Source organism: Musca domestica, unplaced genomic scaffold (assembly GCF_030504385.1).
Source record: "Musca domestica strain aabys unplaced genomic scaffold, Musca_domestica.polishedcontigs.V.1.1 15, whole genome shotgun sequence".
NCBI classification, from domain to species: domain Eukaryota; kingdom Metazoa; phylum Arthropoda; class Insecta; order Diptera; family Muscidae; genus Musca; species Musca domestica.
Window position 1 is genome coordinate 1,940,551 of NW_026712207.1, and position 18,243 is coordinate 1,958,793.

The 18,243-nt window shown below is 34.9% G+C and overlaps 1 protein-coding gene across 3 annotated transcripts in view; it reads right to left on the minus strand.

Moving 5' to 3' along the window:
• LOC101898629 (JNK-interacting protein 1) overlaps positions 1-12,769 on the minus strand; it is a 37,986-nt gene extending 25,217 nt beyond the window's left edge. The window contains exons 1-5 of one of the 3 annotated variants that reach the window (XM_059119497.1): positions 12,062-12,769; positions 11,390-11,769; positions 7,385-8,157; positions 7,095-7,279; positions 6,941-7,018 (exon numbers count right to left, since the gene is read on the minus strand). In XM_059119497.1, the coding sequence (XP_058975480.1) occupies positions 6,946-7,018; positions 7,095-7,279; positions 7,385-8,157; positions 11,390-11,769; positions 12,062-12,177 (1,527 nt within the window). In that variant the 5' untranslated portion in view covers positions 12,178-12,769 and the 3' untranslated portion in view covers positions 6,941-6,945. Of the gene's footprint in view, positions 1-6,610; positions 7,019-7,094; positions 7,280-7,384; positions 8,158-11,389; positions 11,770-12,061 lie in introns of those variants that run through there. The other 2 variants (XM_059119498.1, XM_011297492.3) reach the window with 2 other exon arrangements.
• Between the last annotated feature and the right edge of the window lie 5,474 nt (positions 12,770-18,243).

The window sequence follows — 18,243 nt, forward strand, 5'->3', positions numbered from 1 at the left end:
AGTTCGTATACCCTCCATAGTATGGTGGAGGGTATAATATATTCTTGGGACACACTCTGCGGGACCTAGAATTTCCTAGGGATTTTTTCACTACCGTGTATAAAAAATAAGCTCTAATATTATTTGTGTTCCAAAAAACGTTGAAATACAGTTTTCAGGAGAATATGTTCCCTCTGTACCCAAATTAATTGGTTCCCCCATGTGGACACCTCAGATCATGCGTTGTCCTATAAATTTTCATTTTTTTGTATTTTTAACAATTTTCTCTTTCTCTATTATTTTTTATTTTGAGTTACATCCCATTCTCACATTTCCATGTTTTTTACAATCACTCACAGCGCATACACGAGTCAAAAGTCAATTATAAAATTTAAATGTAGTCATCATAGGATCTAAGAGGGACTCGGAATTTGCAACCATTTTATATTAGTTTTTAATCGTAAGACAATGTAGGGTAGCATGTAATTATTGAAATTATCCATTGGGTGGATGGGGAGTTTTAAATCACAAGAAAAATTAGGGTTATGGAGAATCTTTTTTGAAATGAAAATAAAGTACTCTCATGAAAAAGATCGAGATTGTTCGCAGTCTTTTTAAGAAAATCAAAAAAAAAAAAAAAAAAAAAAAACAACACAATGTGCGGTTAAACTTTTATTATTATTTTTTATATTTTATTTTATATTTTTTATATTTTATTTTAATTTTTTTTTATTTTATTTTTTATATTTTTTTATATATATTTTTTATTTTATTTTTATTTTAAATATTTTTTTCCTCTACCTCCCTAACCACTATTTCTCCCTGGACATAACCTTAATTTTAATTATATATTAATATTTTTAACAGCACCAAAAAATCCAAAAAATTAAGCTGTTACATTTTTATTTTTTATATTTTTTATAACTTTTTTTATATATTTTTCATATTTGTTATACTTTTTTGATATATTTTTTTTAATATTTTTTCCTCCAACTCCCTACCCACTATTTCTCCCTGGACATAACCTCAATTTGTATTATAGTCATGTATATATAAAAAAACTGAAGTTTTGTACAGATTTATTTAGATATATAAAAAATTTAAAAATTAATAATAGCATAACATTAAATTAGCATGGAATAGCATAGACAACAATAAAAAATATTGTAAATTGAAATCGTTAATTTTTTTAAGTAATTTTAGTCAATGACAATGATCAACAAATAAACGTAAGAAATAACTAATAAGAAAACTAGAAAAATTATAGTCTTAGAAAAACACAAAAACAAAAATAATAAAAAACAACAACAACAACAACAAAGTTTGTATATATTATTAATAAATGTATTTAAGACAGGACAAAATATAAGGATGCAAAATAATTGATAAATTTAAAAAAATGGTTGTTTTATTGTTGCTGCTATTTTTATACCCTCCACCATTCTATGGGGGGTTATTAGCTTTATCTTTCCGCTTGTAACTCCTCGAAATATTTATAATATACCCTACAAAGCATATATATTCTGGATCAGTGTAAAATTCTAAGACGATCTTGCGATGTCCGTCTGTCTGTCTGTTGTAATCACGCTATCTTTCAAACGAATTGAGATAGAAGGCTAAAATGTGGCATACATGTATAGTTTACCAGTAGACAGGTTAAGTTCGTAAATGGGCCATATCGGTCCATGTCGTTTTCGTATAGCCCCCCATATAACGATACCTCCCGATTTTCGGTATTTTTATGATTTTAGCGACATTATCGGAATCGTTTCAAATTTCGTAGTGGAAGATCCTAATTGGTAGTAAAACCTATGTCAAAAAATCAAGTTTCTTCGAAATGGTGGAGGGTATTAAAAGTTCGGCCCGACCGAAATTAGCTGCTTTTTACTTGTTATTATTTTATTTTTTATTATCTTTTTTTTATGCTTGTTACCACCATTACACCATTACCACCCGATTTGGAAGCTTTAATGCTTGAATCAAAATAGCTGTAATTTTATATTTCGAGCTCTCCATGGGTATTTGAACTCTTCGCAACATATGTTCAATGATGGGAAGTTTACCGTCTCACAAAAAAAAAAAAAAAGAAAAATACGATGTAAGACCACTCTTTGGTATAGCATCGCCATATACCTAATTTATGGTATTTTGAAGATTCGATCCCAATCTCCAACCAAATCAGCTGTTATTTAATATTTCCGGCTCTCAATGGGTAGTTAAACACACCTCGCAAAAAATATTCAATGTAGGTCTACTTTTTCATACACACATACAGGGTGAGATAAAAAAACTGCAACAAAGTCAAGCCCCATAATTTTTATATATTTTTTTAATTTTAATGAATGAAAGCAAAAAATGTCGGAAAGAGCATTAAATTTTAGAATACATTTAGATTTGTCCGAATTCGTCACCTTTGGCACGAATTATGGCCTTCAAACGTCCCATGAAACCGTCACACACTGCCCGAATGTTGCTCTGTGGTATTTTGGCCCATTCTCGGCGAAGCGCTTGCTTGAGGTGATCGACACTTTGGTATTTTTTAGTGACAACCTTGCTTTCCAAAATACTCCAGATACAATAGTCCAACGGATTGGTATAAGGAGATTTAGGTGGTCATTGTGCGCTGGAAATGAAGCGAGGAACCTCATTTTGTAATCATTTTTTGGTGGCGCGTGCTGAGTGCGATGGTGCTGAGTGCTGTTGTAATGTCCAAGGTCTGCGGCCAAAATGTTTGCCGGTCCAAGGCTTTAGTACACCCTCCAGAATATTTTCGCGATAATATTCGGCATTTATTCTGATGCCACGGTCGATTAATACGAGCGGCGCTTGAGTTCTGGTGACCAACCGAAGGTGCACATTTTCAGCTGACCTCTTTGGCAAGTAAACACGATCATTTTGTTTGTTTATAAACTGCGGACAACGAATGTTTTTCATCGGTGAAAACCAAATTCCAAATTCGGCAGCTCACCACTTTCGGCCAAGCGAAGCAACTCTTTAACTCTTTTGAGTCTATTTTCTTTCTGTTGAGGTGTAAGTTCTTGCATTTCTTGGAATTTCAATGGCTTTACCACGAGCTCATTTTTCAATATTTGCCGAATGGAGTAGTGCGATATGTTCAGCTCACGAGCCATTTTTCGGTTACTGTGATGCGGGTTTCTATCAAATCGCTTCTTTACTTTTCAAACCATGTTGCTGTTTTCTTCCGGGCACATCCTTGACATATGTCGGGCTACGCTACCAGTATCACGTAATCGGTAACGAGCGATAGTACGAGACACAAAATATTTATTCACATTTAAATGCTGGAGTGCTCTAACGATAGCCATTTGCGGTTTTCCAGCCAAATGTAAAGAAATCACACTATCACGCTTGAATTCCATCACGAATAGCATTTTTTCTTGAAAATTCTCACCAAAATGCTTTTGTACGCTTGTAAACAATATAGTGAGCTGTCACTGGAATAATTTTAACAGCTGTCGGACGAGTGACTTAAAATGACAGCAGTCTGAAATTGGTTACAGTTTTTTTTTTTTATCTCACCCGTATAGGACAGCCAGCAGTTTTAAAAATGATTATTTGGATTCTGATTCTGAATTTTTCAAAGGGACCGTCCTTTTTGTGATTATTTAATCGTTAATTTTAAAATGGACCCCCCTGCCGAAGATTTTTAATAGGATTCTCTGACACCCCATCGTGGATTTTTAAATGGGACTATGTCACCTCTAACCGTGGATTTTGTAAAATGTGATATTCGAATTTTAATCGTGTGTTTTTTTTAACGTACTCTCTGACTGCTAATCGTGATTTTTTATAAACAGACTCTCTAATATTGGATATTGTTGTAGACTTTCCTACCCATAAACGTTGGACACTTTGAACTTTTATTGTGGATTTCTTAAAAAGGACTATCGGACATTATTTTTTTTTTAAATAATATTTGGTGATCTCTAATTCTAGATTTTCTGACCTCTAATAGTGGATTTTAAACGGGACTTCCCGTCTTCTAATGGTGGTTTTTAGATTTTTGAAGCAAAAAAAAAACCTCAATGAAAACCGTTATATACGGAGACGTGGTGGTGCAAAATTTTGTCATAGACTGTAGTACTGATTTCAAATTTAAAATACGAAATTTAAAACAATTGAGGTGAATAATGTGGCTAATATCAACGAAATATCAGAAAATCGGTTATTTTGGGGCTATATGAGGACGTGGACCTAAATAGACATTTTTTTTGTCATTGGTTGTAGTACCCATTTCGAACTTTAAATACGAAATTTTAAAAAAATTCCGCTAAAAATCTCGCTAAAATCATCAAAATGCCCAATATTCGGAGATACCGATACCAATCTTTATTCGTGTTGATTCTAGCGTGATTACAACATACGGACGGACGGACAGTGTTAAATCGTCTTAGAATTTTACGCTGATCAATAATATACCCTCGATACTATGTATGGTGGTGGGTATAAAAATCCACGTTTATTAGTTCTTTGGTCCTTGAAAAAATATTCTTTAAAATATCCACGTTTATTAGTTCTTTGGTCCTTGAAAAAATATTCTTTAAAAAATCCACGTTTATTAGTTCTTTGGTCCTTGAAAAAATATTCTTAAAAAATCCACGTTTATTAGTCCTTTAATCCTTGAAAAAAAATTCTTAAAAAATCCACGTTTATTAGTCCTTTTGTCCTTGAAAAAATATTCTTTAAAAAATCCACGTTTATTAGTTCTTTGGTCCTTGAAAAAATATTCTTTAAAAAATCCACGTTTATTAGTTCTTTGGTCCTTGAAAAAATATTCCATAAAAAATTCACGTTTATTAGTTCTTTGGTCCTTGAAAAAATATTCTTTAAAAAATCCACGTTTATTCTGGTCCTTGAGAAAATATTCTTAAAAAATCCGCGTTTATTCTGGTCCTTGAAAAAAATATTCTTAAAAAAATCCACGTTTATTGATCCTTTAAAAATATATATATTGTTTTAAAAATCAACGTTTTTTGATCCCTTAATAATATATATTTTTTTTTAAATTCACGTTTATTGATCCCTTAATAATATATATGTTATTGATCCTTTGAAAATATTTTTTTTAAATCCACGTTTATTTGGTCCTTAAAAAAATCTTTAAAAAATCCATATTTACTTGGTCCTTGAAAAAATATTCTTTAAAAAATCCCCGTTTATTGATCTAAAGGTCCTTGAAAAAATATTTTTTAAAAAATCCCCGTTTATTGATCTAAAGGTCCTTAAAAAAATATTCTTCAAAAAATCCCTGTTTATTGATCTAAAGGTCCTTGAAAAAATATTCTTTAAAAAATCCCCGTTTATTGATCTAAAGGTCCTTGAAAAAATATTCTTTAAAAAATCCACGTTTATTTGGTCCTTGAAAAAATATTCTTTAAAAAATCCACGTTTATTTGGTCCTTGAAAAAATATTCTTTAAAAAATCCACGTTTATTCTGGTCCTTGAAAAAATATTCTTTAAAAAATCCACGTTTATTCTGGTCCTTGAAAAAATATTCTTTAAAAAATCCACGTTTATTCTGGTCCTTGAAAAAATATTCTTTAAAAAATCCACGTTTATTCTGGTCCTTGAAAAAATATTCTTTAAAAAATCCACGTTTATTCTGGTCCTTGAAAAAATATTCTTTAAAAAATCCACGTTTATTCTGGTCCTTGAAAAAATATTCTTTAAGAAATCCACGTTATTCTGGTCCTTGAAAAAATATTCTTTAAAAAATTCACGTTTATTAGTTCTTTGGTCCTTGAAAAAATATTCTTTAAAAAATCCACGTTTATTTGTTGCTTGAAAAAATATTCTTTAAAAAATCCACGTTTAGTGATCTGACGGTCCTTGAAAAAATATTCTTTAAAAAATCCACGTTTAGTGATCTGACGGTCCTTGAAAAAATATTCTTTAAAAAATCCACGTTTAGTGATCTGAAGGTCCTTGAAAAAATATTCTTTAAAAAATCCACGTTTAGTGATCTGACGGTCCTTGAAAAAATATTCTTTAAAAAATCCACGTTTAGTGATCTGACGGTCCTTGAAAAAATATTCTTTAAAAAATCCACGTTTATTCTGGTCCTTGAAAAAAATATTCTTTAAAAAATCCACGTTTATTCTGGTCCTTGAAAAAAATATTCTTTAAAAAATCCACGTTTATTCTGGTCCTTGAAAAAAATATTCTTTAAAAAATCCACGTTTATTCTGGTCCTTGAAAAAAATATTCTTTAAAAAATCCACGTTTATTCTGGTCCTTGAAAAAATATTCTTTAAAAATCCACGTTTATTCTGGTCCTTTAAAAAATATTCTTTAAAAAATCCACGTTTTTTCTGGTCCTTGAAAAAATATTCTTTAAAGAATCCACAATTATTCTGGTCCTTGAAAAAATAGTTTCTAAAAAATCCACGTTTATTGATCTGACGGTCCTTGAAAAAATATTCCTTAAAAAATCCACGTTTATTCTGGTCCTTAAAAAATCTTTAAAAAATCCACGTTTATTCTGGTCCTTTAAAAAAATATTCTTTAAAAGATCCACGTTTATTTTAGTCCTTGAAAAACATTCTTACCTTGTTATTTTTTCACCTCTGTTGGAAGATCGAAAATTCCCAATAAAAACACAACAACAAATGTGGCCTCTTAAATCCCTTTCAAATATGCTCTTGTCTTTAGGTTTTATTTGATTAAATTGTGTTGGCTTTCATTCTTTTATTATTCTCAGTTTCATTTCGTCTTTCTAATTTCATTTATCTCTCAGAGGGGGGACTCTAGTCCACGCATATTACGAGAAAGAGGGGGGAGTTTTGAAAGTAAGTAAGTTTTGTACCTATATATTTATTATATACATATACATATTATATACTTTATGTATGTATTGACTTTTCATATACCGAAGAAATACTGTGAAACGATATGAAAAGTAACGGTTGTTCGGTTGGTTTGGTTTTGCGTTTTTCTGCCTTAATTTATTCAATGTAAATGTCCTCTATGGGGTAAGCGGTCTCAATAAATTTCTGGTAGAAACGTTGGAAAGCACGTCTGGAAAAAAATTGAAAAAAGGAATTGAAATTAGTTACGGTTTGGAGTCAAAATCATAAACTTTTTCCGCACTTACCCAACAGCCTCTGCCACAGGCCTGGTCGATTCGGATCCCTTGAAAACATGACAAGCAAAACGCTGCACAGTTGGATGTTTGGTTATGAAGCCAATAAAACGATGATCCCTTGGATGAAATGCACAAAAGGAGACATTCTTAAGCGAGTAAAAATAATCAATGCAAGGTTTCTTATCCTTTTTGTTCTGCAAGAGAGAGAGAGAGAGCGGGAGAGAGAGAGAGAAAATCGAATTTATATTAGATAACCACTTAAAAATTTCTTCCACCCCCTACTCTTTTTTCCAACTTACATTGGGCGTAGAACGATCTACCATACGCAAGCCTTGATCCGATATTTCCAATATACACACTTGCCCTGTGGGCGAATTACCATACTCGCCCACAATCTTGCGCACCGCCTGGCACACCACACCGGTGCCCTTGTGGGCCAGTGTCTCCACCGAACCCAAATAACCCAACAGATAACGTTCCTTTTTCACCTGCTGCACCGTCGGATCGAATTCATTGTAATCCAAGTCCACGGCATAGGCCGAGGGAAATATACCCTGGCGACCGGTTCGCAAATTCACGCCCTCACACCACAAATCATCGGCCTCCTTCTGGACATAGACCGGATCCCCAATTTCGATTTCAATCTCATCGTTGTGACGTGGTATGAACTTGTGCAGACCCCGATGCGTTGCCTCGAGCATTTCCAGCTGAGCAAATGGCACCCCGCCAAAGGGCTGGGGCACAGGTGATTCCGATACGGGGGAAGTGATTTGTGGTGACATACTCTTAAAATCGGTGGGCGAGTGGGCGGTACTGTGACCGCTGTCCACATCGCCCAGACTTTGCAGACGTTCCGAATCGGGACTGGAATCTTCGTCCAGAAGATAACTGTGTTTGAGCGTTAGAAATGATCGTTGATTTTGTCGTCCACCAGCGTTTGTGGTGCCGTTGCGATTGCGTGCCGAAGACATTTCGTCGGCCAAGCTGGAATGGTCATAACCGTTACCGCCGGCGGAGCCACCTCCGCCACCGCTACCACCAACATTGCCACCTAAAAGATGTAGAATGGAAGCTGCAAAAAATCGCCGCATTGTAGATAAATTAAATTCCAACTAAACTACAAGACCAAATCAGGCAGAGGTTTCGGAGTGAAATGTACATATGTATGTGTAGGTGTGTATTTTACCAAAACATTTGTGGAATCAGACCTAAGAGGCTTCCTTATATATCCGAGATTGTATGTAGATTTCTCCTATTAGGGGTGAGAGGTTTCTCGACAATTGAGAACCAGCATGTATTCAAAAATACAAAATTGTAAAGACTACAGTAAGTGGGGTCGACCATGTACACAGGTCGAAAAAAAAAATAGAACCTAGGCATATTTGGAAAAATCGGTTTCAGGACATTTGGAGTCGATCTAGCGATGTCCGTCTGTCTGTCTGGCCGGTGCGCACGATAACTCTCAAAGTTAATATCCGATTTGGTCCAATCTTGGTACAGCGTAATATTATTATAAAACTTAGATCGGGTTCGGAGATGGTTAATGTTGGTCCACTCCATCTGGTACATCCCCAACATCGAAATTTTCAAAAAAAAAAAAAAAAAAAAAAACGCTTTACTGCACAGAAAGAGGAAGGAAGAACAGATTTTGCTCCAACTTTGCAAATCATAATATTTGTATCAGTGCTAGGTCAATATGGACAATATCGGTCTACTCCATCAACTACCTCCCTCAAAGGGTCAAAATTTGAATAATTATAATTCTCGTAAAATGTGATGTAAGTGTCCGATTGTCTTCAAATAACACACATCACAATATTTTTATTAACCCAAGGTTTGGTGTGAAAATGGTATATATCGGTCCTCTACTTCTGGTAAATGGTCAACATTGGCCCATTCCTTTGGAACCTCCCCCCCCTAGAGGGTCAACAATTTAAACAATCATAACAGAAGTCAAAATATATTTAAATAATCGAACATTGGCTGAGGGTATACATCTGTCGGAAAACCGACGGATTTTGTAGAACGTCCTCGTTCTGTTGTAAATGTCAACATCCATATTTAACTTTTGTACCATATCAACCTATTTCCGTCTATTCACCTGTCCGTTTTTGGAAATCACTCTAGCTTCCGAACAAATTGAAGAATATTGATAAAATTATACTCAAATTATTTCAAATCAGCCTCAGACAGAAAATTGTCTGTGGACCTCCACGTCTTCCCAGAGCCCCCATATAACGTTACCTCCCCATATTCGGTATTTTGATGATTTTAGCGAATTAATTAACCGGAATTGTTTCGAATTTGGTATTTAAAGTTCGTAATGGATACTACAGCCTAACACAGAAAATTGTCTGTGCAGGTCTACGTCTTCGTAGAGCCCCCTTACAACGGTACCTCCCGATATTCGGTATTTTGATTTTATCGACATTTTAACCGATTTTTTTTTAAGTTTCGCATTTGAGTATTGTAATGGCTTATGACAATTGTTACCTATGCAGGTTCATGTCGTCGTATAGACCCTAATATAATAGCTACATTCGGATTTTAACGGAATTTTTAATGGATTTTATTTTTTTGAAAATTTCACAATTCGTTCCAAATGGTGGAGGGTATTCAAAGTTTGGCCCGGCAAAATATACAGCTTTTTATTGGTTAGTATTCTAAAGGTTCGAATTTTAAGAAACTCAGCCTTACCCCACCCCTGCATACCAACATTGACTTACATTCAAATTTTCAAGATCAAAGTACTGACACAAGTCCTGATAATTGTTGATAATATCTTTCAAGTTCCACGATTAAAGTCCTGCCAGTGGATCAACAATATGCTTAAAAATATAACTAAAGTCTTTGGATTTTTTGAAACTCTCCATTAAAGAACTGGTTCAGATCGTGGAAGCGATTGAAAATATCAAATAAATGATAAATATGAATATTATTTAAAAGCTGCTATTACAATGATTGAAAATATATTTTGCTAAATCCGCTATTAAAGTCCCTAGAGTTTGACTGATATAACAGGTCTTGAATAGTCTATTAAAGACTTGGAAACAAATTTTAAAACTCCTCTGTCCCTGATTCAAGGGATTGAAGTACTATCAATATATCCTTTAACATTTTTCAAAAATGTTAAAAATTATTCGTATGTCACTCATAATGTTCCCTCTTACATTAAATTTAAACAGAGATTGAGTTCAGCTGGACGGAGTTTTTTATACCCTCCACCACGTAAAAACTGGACCTATGACCAAATTGACTGTACTCAAAATCAATTAATGAGTTTTCCGTCACATTTGGGCTATACCGATATTATTTTTATACTTTACACCATACTGCGGAGGGTATATTAACTTTGTCATTCCGGTTGTAACTCCTCGAAATATTCGAGTCTCGACATATGTATATTCTTGTTCAGCGTAAAATTCTAAGTCGATTTGGCGATGTCCGTCTGTCTGTCTGTAATAACGGTACCTCCAAATATTCGATATTTTTATGATTTTAGAGACATTATAGATCGGAAATGTTTCAAATTTGGTATTTGTAGCTCGTGATAAGTACTACAGCCTATGAAAAAAAAAATACGGAAACCGAATATACCCTCCATTTTATGATATTGGTCGATTTTTCAATGTCTCATTTTTTACCAATTTGACCGGCATTTTGGGCACTCTTAGGTTAGAATACCTTTGATTTTTTTTTTCATATATGACCACGTTTTAGCCTAGCCCCGTTTTACTGAAGAAACTGGGTGAAATCTGGCATTTGGGAATCTCTATGTACCTCTATGTAGTAGCAGAACTCTTGGTCAGAAAATTTGATTTTAGGTTCAAATTTTTGTGTCGATGTTTTGAAAAATCTGTGACATAAAGTCAAAAATCCCGAAGGGTATATCTGGCGTTAAGGTTTATGTTTTTTCTTTTGTCCAGGAGGATAAAGATGTTGCTCGAAACAAATTTTCAGTATCAGAAAACACTACGATTGAATATTCATGTAATTGAGAGTACAAACTTAAGAATAGTTTAGTAGAGAAATTCAATATTTGTTAAAAAAATAAAGAACTTGGGGAGAATTGAAACAGGGTTTTCAAGCTACAAGAATTTGGAAAGAATATAACTTCTAAAACAAGAAAGTTTGGCTAAGTCCAACTAGAAAACGGGAGATAGTTGAAACTAATTGGGAAACTACTGATTGGATTGGACATAAGGAGTTAGATTTACAATTCGAAAATAACTACAAAAAACACAACGCTACACTACATACTCTCAAACTCACACACACACACATACACGGAGGGCGAAACTCACATTTTTTATTTTTGGGAATTTCCGGCAATTTCCTGCGACGTCTTTGCTGTTGATTGTTGAGTCCAGTTATAATCATGTTATGCGATGGAGTCTGGCCACCACCACTGCCGTTATTGGCCTGATGATGGGCATTGCTGGACCCAATGCCCACGAGCCCACCAATGGCATCCTGATGATTGAGGGGATGATGGTGATGGGAGTTAAAGGAATCATTTGTGTCCAATGAGCCATCTGAGGATAATGAGACCACCTTGAGGCCATCATCATCTTCGACTTGACGACTCAGTTTGTTGTTATTGCAATTGTCGATATTGTCCTCCTGATCGGAGGTATCACTTTTCGAAGATGGCGAGTCTTCGATGTCATTATTGGGTATAAGGCTGGAAAAGAAAAAAACGGAAACATGCAATAAAATCGAATTTATGGGACAACAACAATTGAAGAATGGCAGAAAACCCCAAACACCCCATCTCGTCCTTGTCCGACCATCACAACAATAACAACTCTGTTTTGTTGGTTCATTGATTTTTTTTAGTCTTTTGTCTCTCCACAAATTTTTCACACGAGCCTCCATATGCATGCAGGACATACCATGTCCTTATGCTTCTTCTTCTTCCTGGGGTTTTCTTTTTTTCTTCTTCAAATTGTAGTCAACCTGAAATCTCAACTTACGAATAAAATGTATGCGGATTTGACTTCTTGACTCCACTCACAGCACTGCTGGCATAGGGTATTGTATGGGTCTCGAAGATTGGTCGATGGAATTCCTCGAATTCAGTGTCGGCCATTGTGTTGGTGTTGTTGGGCTATTTCTGCGTTTTTTTTTCGTTCTCGCCTGCCTGCCTGCCTTTGCTGTGTTGTGGATGGATACACAAATGGCCCGAACACCTGAAATATTTATTTCTTTGGTTCGATTTTTTTGGTATTTCACACGAAACGACGGCGCTGCTGCTATTCTAATCTCAAAATCATTTCAATTGGATTTGTGAAAATCGACCAGCAACCGAAAACGGAAAAAACTTTGACTCAACAAACCCAAGCAAAAAAAACTTAAAAGTTTTCTGTTCCGATTTTTTTCTTCGTCGTCGTCGTTGTCGTCGTCTTTTAGAAACTCTCCTCAACTACTGCTGCTGCTGAATTTCTCAACTCGCTCATGCGAAAATCGATAATTTCCTGCTGTTCTGACTTTTTTCGTTGAAGTCGTCTTCTCAGTTGTCGTCGTCGTTGTTGTTGTTTTTGTTATTGGTTTCGAATGCGAAAAAGTGGTTCAGCCCCTAAGAGAAAGGCTGGCTAGCTGACAACATTACGGGTATTAGGCCTTTCTTTGTCCGTCTGTTCGTCTGTGTGTGTATGTGTTATTGTTGCTGGATATGACTTTGACAAACGGAACGGAACGGGGTTGAAAGTGCCAGTGTTGTTTTGTTTACAAGTCCCAATACAACTGTCATCATCTGACCCACCAGTTGGAATTGCTATGCGCAGTCGCCGTCTCGTTTTTTTTGCGGTGGAGAGTTTCGTTGAGTGGGCCAAAAGTTCGTTAAGTTTCGTTACTCGTTCGTTATAGGGTTTCCTTTTTTGGCTGGGTGTAGATACACATTTGGAAGGATAAGAAGGGTTGCATTTGTTGGCCAAAAAAGCAGTTAGGAAATTTTTAATTTAAATGTGTGACATTTTTTGAGAATTTCCTGGCAAAGGGTATGAAGGGGTTAAATTTTTATAAAAAAAACCGTTAGGAAATTTAAAGATATAGAGTTTCGGGTATATCCGAAGTACCTATATCGAATCTTTGGGATGTTCTTGAGTAAGTTTTTGTTTGGGAAAATCCAAGTATATTTTGAAAGCAGAGCTAAAGCATGGAAGACACTTGTATCGGTGTTTTAAAAGTTTACATTGCAAAGATACCTAAACAGAGGGGTTAAGGTATACCCCTTTCCAAATGTTTATACCCTTCACGTTATATTTCGAACGAATTGAGATAGAAAGCTAAAATTTTGCACACATGTTTATTTTTCCAGTTGGCAGGTTAGGTTCGTAAATGGGCCATGTAGGTCCACGTTTTCATATAGCTCCCATATGACGGTACCTCCCAATATTCGGTATTTTGACGATTTTAGCGACATTATTAACCGGAATTGTTTCAAATTTGGTATTTGAAGTTCGAAATGGATACTATAGCCTATGACAGAAAATTGTCAGTGCAGGTCTACGTCTTCGTATAGCCCCATATAACCGTACCTCCCAGTATTCGGTATTTTGATGATTTTAGCGTCATTATTGAACGGAATTGTTTCAAAGTTGGTATTTGAAGTTCGTAATGTGAACTACAGTCTGTGACAGAAAATTGTCTATGCATGGTCCAGGTCTTCGTATGGGCCCCATATATCAGTACCTCCCGATGTTCGGTATTTTGACGATTTTAGCGAATTTATTCACCGAAATTATTTCAAATTTGATATTTGAAATGGATACTACAGTCTAAAACAGAAAATTATCTGATAAGGTTCACGTCTTCGTATAGCCCCCATAAAACCGTACCTCCCTATATTCGGTATTTTGATGATTTTAGCTACATTATTCAACGGAATTGTTTCAAATTTAGTATTTGAAGTTCGAAATAGATACTATAGCCTAAGACAGAAAATTGTCTGTGTAGGTTCACATCTTCGTATAGGCCCCATATATCAGTACCTCCCTATATTCGGTATTTTGATGATTTTAGCGATATTATTCACCGGAATTGTTTCAAATTCGGTATTTGAAATTCGTAATGGGAACTAAAATCTGTGACAGAAAATTGTCTATGCAGGTCCAGGTCTTCGTATAGGCCCCATATATCAGTACCTCCCTATATTCGTTATTTTTGAAGTGTTTAGGTACAATACCCACCGAAATTGTTTGAGAAGTGGTATTTTAAGTTCGTAATGGATGCTACAGCCTCTGGTTGAAAATTGTCTATGCAGGTCCAGGTCTTCACACAGCTCCGATATAACGGTACCTCCCTATATACGATATTTTTATGATTTTAGCTACATTATTCACAGTCCTACAATGCAATAGTCATTTTACATATTTCCAAATTTCAGGATTCCAACTCTTTTGGTTCTCCCAAAAATTTCAATTGTACCAAATTGAGTAACATTAAGTACACATAAGTACGAATTTCTAAAACTACCTACATACCTCAGACTTAGAATGCAATTGTAATCTTATTTTTAAATTTCAGAATTCCAACTCAATTTGTTTTTCCAAAATTAAAATTGCACCAATTATAGTACCATTTAGTACACATAAATACGAATTTCCAAAACTACCTACATACCTTAGACTTACAATGCAATAGTAATTATATTTCCAAATTTCAGGATTCCAACTCTACCGGTTCACCCAAACATAAAATTGTGTCAAATTTAGTACCATTTAGTACACATAATTACGAATTTCCAAAACTACCTACATTCCTCAGTCCTAGAAAGCAATAGCAATCTTATTTCTAAATTTCAGAATTTCAACTCAATTGGTTCTCCCAAAATTTAAATTGTACGAAATTTAGTACCATTTAGTACACGAATTTCCAAAACCACCTACAGTCCTAGAATGGTATAGTAATCTTATTACTAAATTTCAAAATTCCAGCTCTACTGGTTCATCCAAATTGAAATTGTACCAAATTTAGTACTTTTCGTGAAAATAAGTACAAATTTTAAAAACTTCCTCCATATCCCAATCCTACACTTCGCCAGTAATGTTAATTTCAAATTTGAGGATTCCAGCTCCATCCGTTCCTTCAAATTCAAAATGTACTAAATTTAGTACCACTCAGTACTTTTCGTCTACATGAGTACACACTTCCAAATCTACCTCCTTACATCGACCATGATTACCATTCAAAATTTTTAAATTTTTAGTACTAACCGTTCACATGTTACGAAATTATACCAAATGTAGTACATTTTAGTACTTCTCTTACAGTTATAGTGCTAATTTCCAAAAACTCTTTGGTACATCTATCGCACACTCCATCAGTGATCCTCATTCCAAATTTCAGTTCATAGTTAAGGCCGTTTGTCCAATACAAAGCATTACATTTTTAGTACATTTTAATACTTTTCGAACTGTTTTAGTACGAATTTCCACCAGGACTGACCCTTGTGCGAAATATCACAAAAACACAAAGCATTCTTTTTTTAGTACATTCTAATACTTTTCGTACCATGTTAGTACTAAATTCTACCAAGACTGACCCTCGTGCAAAATTTCAAGATTGTAACTTCGGCCGTTTTGTTGATTCTCGGTTAGTCATTTATTTTACCACTCCTTTATATATATAGTTATATAATTTAAATAATTTTCTAAACTCTGTCCTCTCTTTCCCAGTGCTCCGTTATAAACCCCTGGTCGATGTTGTCAATAATCTCAGCGTCACTGAAACATTTTGTGACATTGAATTTGGCAAACATTGATTAGAAAGAAGTCTACTCAAAATCCGATTATGCCTTAACCAATTGAATTAAAATCTTGTTTTCATAATTCTAATTGGCGCTTATTGTGCGCCACTGATTGCTGCTGAGTTAGTTTGAGCGCTTACTATGGCAAACGATTTTTGGCCATGAAGCCGCCAGTGATTGATGTTCTTGTTGTCAAAGGAGTCACTCCGTAAATAAGTTGAATGAAACTTTATTTAGAGGAGGCAAATAGAGAGAGCGAGAGAGAGAGAGAAAGAGATAGAGGAAGAGATAAAAAGAGCCAAGTTATAACGAGACCACCTAAACGAGCTGGGGAAGTATTTATAGTCGAGCTGATATGAGCCATTATAGACGAGCGTAATGTAGTCTTATGTGGATGAACTGAAGGCCCTAAGTGTAATATGGATAAGCTGAAATCAGGTATAAACTGAGAATAACCAGTACATTATAGACGAGCTGAATTTTGTGTGAACCGGTTGAGTAGGAATCCTGAAATTTGAAAATATGATTTCTATTGGACTCTATGGTGTAAGTAGTTATAAAAATTGTTCTTAAGTGTACTAGAATATACAATGTATGGTACAATTTCTATTTTGGGCGAACCCATAGAGCTGTAATCCTGAAACTTGAAATTAAGATTACGAATGGAATATAGGATTGGGTTTTTGTAGGATCTTTTGGAAATGCGTACTATATAGTACTATTTTTGGTAAAATTTGGTATTGGGTAAGTAGATAGTGCTTGAAATCTGAAATTTGGTATTAGAGTCGCTGTGCAGTCTGGACATATGGAAGAGAACTTGAAAATGCGTACCATAATTGTTCGAAAAATGCTAAGTGATACTAAATTGAGTATTGGGGGAAGGGATAGAGCTGGAATCACGAAATTTCATATTGAGGTCTCTGTTTGTATCTGGAATTGAGATAGGGAGGTGATTTTAGAAATGTATACTTTAATTGTACGAAAAGTACTAAATTGTACTAAATTTGGATATAGAATAGAGGTGGAATTTTGAAGTTTTGTCATTGGAATCCCAGTTGGTTTCGAAATGTGTGCGAAAATTACTGGCCACTGTTGGTAAATAGTTTTGAAAGAAGGAGGTAGATTTGGCAATGCGGGCTGTAACTGTTCGAAAAGTACTCAATGGTACTAACTTTGCCCTTAAGTGAGTGGATAAAGCTTGAATCTTGAAATTTGATAATAGGGTCACTGTTGGTTTCTAAAGTTTACAAATGGAGACGTTAAAATACATTTGGCCGGACAAATTGGATGCGGGTCCATTGTTGCAATGTGCAAAATTTTGGGACGTTGTATGAAGTTTTGTTAAAAAAAATTCTGCCAAACTGAATAAATTGTGTATTTTGAGTACCAACAAGTTAAAAAGCAGTAAGTTCGGCCGGGCCAAACTTTGAATACCCTCCACCATTTGGAACGAATTTGGAAATTTTTAAAAACTAAAATCCTTAAAAAAATCTCTTAAAATTTTAAAAATACCGAATATAGGGTCTATACGAAGTGGACTTACATAGGCATTGTTTGTCATAAGCCATTACCATATTCAAATTCGAAACTTGAAATAAACGGTCAATAAATCATCAAAATATCGTATATAGGAAGGTACCGTTATATCGGAGCTGTGCGAAGACCTGGACCTGCATAGACAATTTTCTGTCACAGGCTTTAGCATCCATTACAAACGTCAAATACGACATCTCAAACAATTTCGGTGGGTATTGTACCTAAATTCGTCAAAATACCGAATATAGGGAGGTACTGATATATGGGGCCTATACGAAGAACTGGACCTGCATAGACAATTTTCTGTCACAGACTGTAGTTCCCATTACGAACTTCAAATACCACATCTCAAACAATTTCGGTGGGTATTGTACCTAAACTCGTCAAAAATACCGAATATAGGGGGGTACTGATATAAGGGGCCTATACGAAGACCAGGACCTGCATAGACATTTTTCTATCACAGACTGTAGCTCCCATTACGAACTCTAAATACGTAATTTGAAAAAATTCCGGGGAATAATGACGCTAAAATCATCAAAATACCGAATTTCGGGAGGTACCGTTTATATTGGGGCTATACGAAGACGTGGACCTGCACAGACAATTTTCTCTCATAGGCTGTAGTATCCATTACGAATCTCAAATACCAAATTTGAAACAATTCCGGTAAATAATGTCCCTAAAATCATCAAAATACCGAATATCGGGCGGTACCGTTATATGGTGGCTATATGAAAAAGTGGACCTACATGGTCCATTTACGATCTTAACCTGCCTACTGGAAAAATACACATGCGTGCAAAATTTTAGCAATCTATATCAATTTTTCGAAAGATAGCGTGATTACAATAGACAGACAGACAAACAATA